The following is a 3931-nucleotide window of genomic DNA, read 5'->3' as shown; positions in this document are numbered from 1 at the left end:
CAGCAAAATGCCAACCGCTAAAACTCTTCTATTTTAAATAACGGTGAATGCTGGTTGCAAATTGGCGACTCCTCCAGATATTTTAATCACAAAGGGAAATAATTCAGTCATAAATGCAGCTGTACTGGTCGCAATTTCGAGTCCTGATTTACCATAACCACGTAAACACGTAAATACATTGGAAGGGCCTAATTATTAGTTTTATTAATTGTTTAAATTTCTGCATAATCCAGTGTAATTTCTGCATAATCAATGCATGTTTAAGCATAATATGGCCAAAAATTTCGCATAATCTTTAATTTTTTTCCGCATCCTATCAGAAGCCCAGGAATAATATTTTCTACTCACTTTCCTAAGGCATCGTCAACATCTCCCCGACTGGGATCTACCCCTCTCACACGGCCTTTACAACTCAGTGGCATTAGTTCATCAGCTGGATAGGCATGCTCCTAAGATCAACACATTCATACATGCATAACGTAGACTGTACAATAATATAATTCACCACTTAAAAATAGATGTACGAGACAACACCTGTTGGGGAAGGAGATCAAATAATTTCCTCTCTAACGGTCCTCCAGTTATCTTTAGAAACAATTCATGCACAAGTTTTGACAATTTAATTGCATTTCCACTAAGTACATTGTAAAGTTAAAAAAAACCAAACAAAAAAACCGCTGTGTCATAAAAATAGTCCACAAAAGAGTCAGACACACCATACAAGAAGACCACCAAAAAGGATCTTCATACACTAATCAAACCCAACACTTCCCTACATCACATGATAACAGTAATCAATTTACAAGTTTACAATAAATAACCAAACTTCTAAATTCCTGTTATCACATGCAAGAATAATATTTAAATCTTTTATTTCTCTGTAAATTCAGTTCTTAAGGCTACCTTTTCTTTAGCCTCATTACTTTTGCACTTAATGTGTACCAGTTCTCTAATAATATCAATGGCTAAAGGCAAAAAAACTTGGTGGTTAGTGTCACATTACGTAGTAATGTGCCGATCAATTCGAAACTTCAACATCCCCACCCGGCTAAGCCCGGGCATTTGATCTTTTGAAGATTGGATTGTTCAAATTCCCACCCCCTTGAGCCAAAACGGTTTCAAATCCCCAACCCTATTGTCTGATTTGTCTGTCAAACCCTACTGAAGAAGAATTGTTGTCGGCTCCTGTTGTCTTAAATGAAGCTTTTGTATAAACACGCCAAAATATGTTTCGTGACCCTTTATATGATTATCCCGTTTAAATTACCAGACTTGAGCTACTACAAAAACACAACTTTAATATTGAAACTATTAAAAGTGACTTGCAAATAGAGTTAATTAAGTCGGGCAGTGTCAGTAAGCAAGTATAAGCTGCTCTAACTCCGAAACACGGCAAAGGTTGTTTAACAAGGGTACTGTGTACTTATCAACAACAGAGCCTAGAGCGTTACGACTGCATGTATTTTAACTTGTTCAGTGTCGGTTGATTACCTCTAACAGAAACGTACAGCTTTCAGGGCCCAGTTGTTCAAAAGCTGATTAACGCTGATCCCAGGTTAAAAATTAACAAAGGAGTTTATTTCTCTACTCCCAAATGCTGTTCAATGCTGATATTCAGCAAAACTTTGCATTTGAAACCTGACACTTCTGGTTCAATTTTCTCCACCCCACCCAGGCAAGGGTCAAACCCCCCACTCTTTGGGCACAGAAAATAGTCAAATGCCCGGGGTTTGCCAGGGGGAAGGGGGGCTGTTGAAGGTTGATTTGATCAGCACATAAGTTAATGAAATCAGTGGATAACAGATGTAATATATTTAAAGGGAAATTTTGGCCACAAGAATGTTGTCAAGATTCAAGATTTATTATCATGCAATATTTCAGGAAATACATAATGGACATAACAATTAAAAGAAAAAAAGACTCATTATACATGAGTGAGAAAAGTGGAAAAGTGCGTAGAGGCCATAGCAGCAAATGCTTTCGAGATGGCCACTGACACAGGAATAAAATGAAAGGAAAAAAAAATATATAAATATATACATATATATATAAGTGTTGGGTTGAAAATGGAACAATGTTGCAATGGAGGTTGTGGTTTACAAATGTTTTTGTGATGGGACACAAAACGAGTTGCATTCCTTGGGCAAACTGTCAATCAAAAATGGACAGAGTGCACGCAAGCTTCCAAAGAACCTGAAAAAATTGTGTTCAGATTCTTCGGCTTGCAACTAAAATGGACATACAATTCAGCATCAATCAGCAATAGTAATACGTACTATTGATATTATCAATGCGGTCCGAGAAATGAGCACAGCCTTTTAAAAGATCCTTGAAAACTTGGATTTTATCGCAGAATGACAAGACTGTATTCTTGAAGTAAACAGCTGACAACTTAGAGAATGAGCGTTATAAATAAAGCACTTGTAAAACCGTTCTCACTGACAAACTCTTAGCGTACCACAAGTTCCAGGGAAATACTTTTTTCATTGTATTTTGAACACAGTGTGAGATATGTCAGTAAGTCTAAAATTAACAGCTCTCCCCTTTTTACGCAATTATCTTAGCTATTGGGCGCGCACCAAAATCTACTTACCATATAAGAGTTATAGGCATGATGAAACATCTCCAAGACCTTCTCCCTAACAAACAAAATGACATTTATTACCACTGGCTCACTGAAAGGTAAATAACTGCGACAAACGAACCCACCTCATAGTGCGTTTCTCATCGAGCGTCATTGAGGAATGACTGGGATGGCCACCGGCATAAACAAGGAAGAGACATGCTACCAGTGATATACCAAGACGACACATGATGACATAAATGAAAGGACAAAAGCCCTTTACACGGTCACAGCGACTTCTTTCAGTGTAAAATCACATGGTTTTAGTCGCTCACATTCACAACACGCATTGTTTTCGTGGAACTCACAACAGCCATTTTACTTTATGCCTTCGTGGCAATGAGGAATTCAGAGGACTGGAACGGATGACGTCGGACGCCCACGCTACGCGAGCCCCATTCGTGTAAGGCGCGTGTTCCCCTACACGATCTTGAGGGTATGCTGTAGACTCTTTTGTATTGGACGAATTTTTCGACTTTCATCATTCATCCATTCACACATTCAACGTTTGGCAGCACGTAACTTTCGTATTAATATTATGCGAATCAAGATCAACTACTTCTGTTTTGTTACGATGGTCGATAGTCCTTGCTAACAGTTAGGTTCACAACAATTACTTGTCATCACTCATCCTTATCAGAAATCATTTATTTTTGGGAGTTTTGGTGATATCTTTTTTGTTCTTTGAATGTGGCATCGAGTCAATCAAAACAATCAATCAAACGAAGGAAAATTAAACAACGAAACTGAATAAATGCTCTTTGTTAACCTTCCGGACCCAAATTGGAAAAAAACGCGATAGCTCGGTAAAATAGGGATGGTTGCTGTCCACTCAGGTCTGCCATTCCCTTACACTCAACTTATGCGCATGCGTTGTAGATGCCGACATTTCTTTTCACATTTCTTTCCTTCACTGACCTGTCGGAGACACGAAGTCCTGTCAGGCACATGGTGTCTGTTAGAAATTCGACGGGATCGACTTAATTAAGCAAATTGCGGGCCTTTTTCTCATGGTGCATCGCTTTGGAGCAACGCTCAGGCAAAGAAAATGCACACTGTTTTATTTTTAGATTTCATTTGCGCATGTGCAAATACCCCAGTACTCCACAATCTCGTCCACAGAGTCCGCTTTTCTTTTGGTGAGCTCCAAGAACACGGACTCTTGCCACTTCCAATATTTATGCCCAGTCGTGGTGAAGGACCATTTTTGTAACTATTGACAACCACTGTTGTGTCTACTCGTTCTAGCGCTGGAGCACTAATTTGGGACACTGTAAACTGAAATTGACAATTAACGCAATCGAGTCA

The 3931-nt window shown here is 38.8% G+C and overlaps 1 protein-coding gene across 1 annotated transcript in view; it reads right to left on the bottom strand.

Annotated features, from left to right (window-relative positions):
• LOC137993085 (ER degradation-enhancing alpha-mannosidase-like protein 3) overlaps nt 1-2964 on the bottom strand; it is a 25633-nt gene extending 22669 nt beyond the window's left edge. Inside the window, exons 1-3 of the mRNA XM_068838744.1 lie at nt 2710-2964; nt 2594-2639; nt 349-449 (exon numbers count right to left, since the gene is read on the bottom strand). Coding sequence (XP_068694845.1) covers nt 349-449; nt 2594-2639; nt 2710-2813 — 251 coding nt within the window. The 5' untranslated portion in view covers nt 2814-2964. The remainder of the gene's footprint in view (nt 1-348; nt 450-2593; nt 2640-2709) is intronic.
• Between the last annotated feature and the right edge of the window lie 967 nt (nt 2965-3931).

This window comes from Montipora foliosa, chromosome 2 (assembly GCF_036669935.1).
Source record: "Montipora foliosa isolate CH-2021 chromosome 2, ASM3666993v2, whole genome shotgun sequence".
Taxonomy (NCBI): domain Eukaryota; kingdom Metazoa; phylum Cnidaria; class Anthozoa; order Scleractinia; family Acroporidae; genus Montipora; species Montipora foliosa.
Note: the sequence above shows the minus strand (reverse complement) of the source record. Positions and strands in the feature narration are given on the sequence as shown.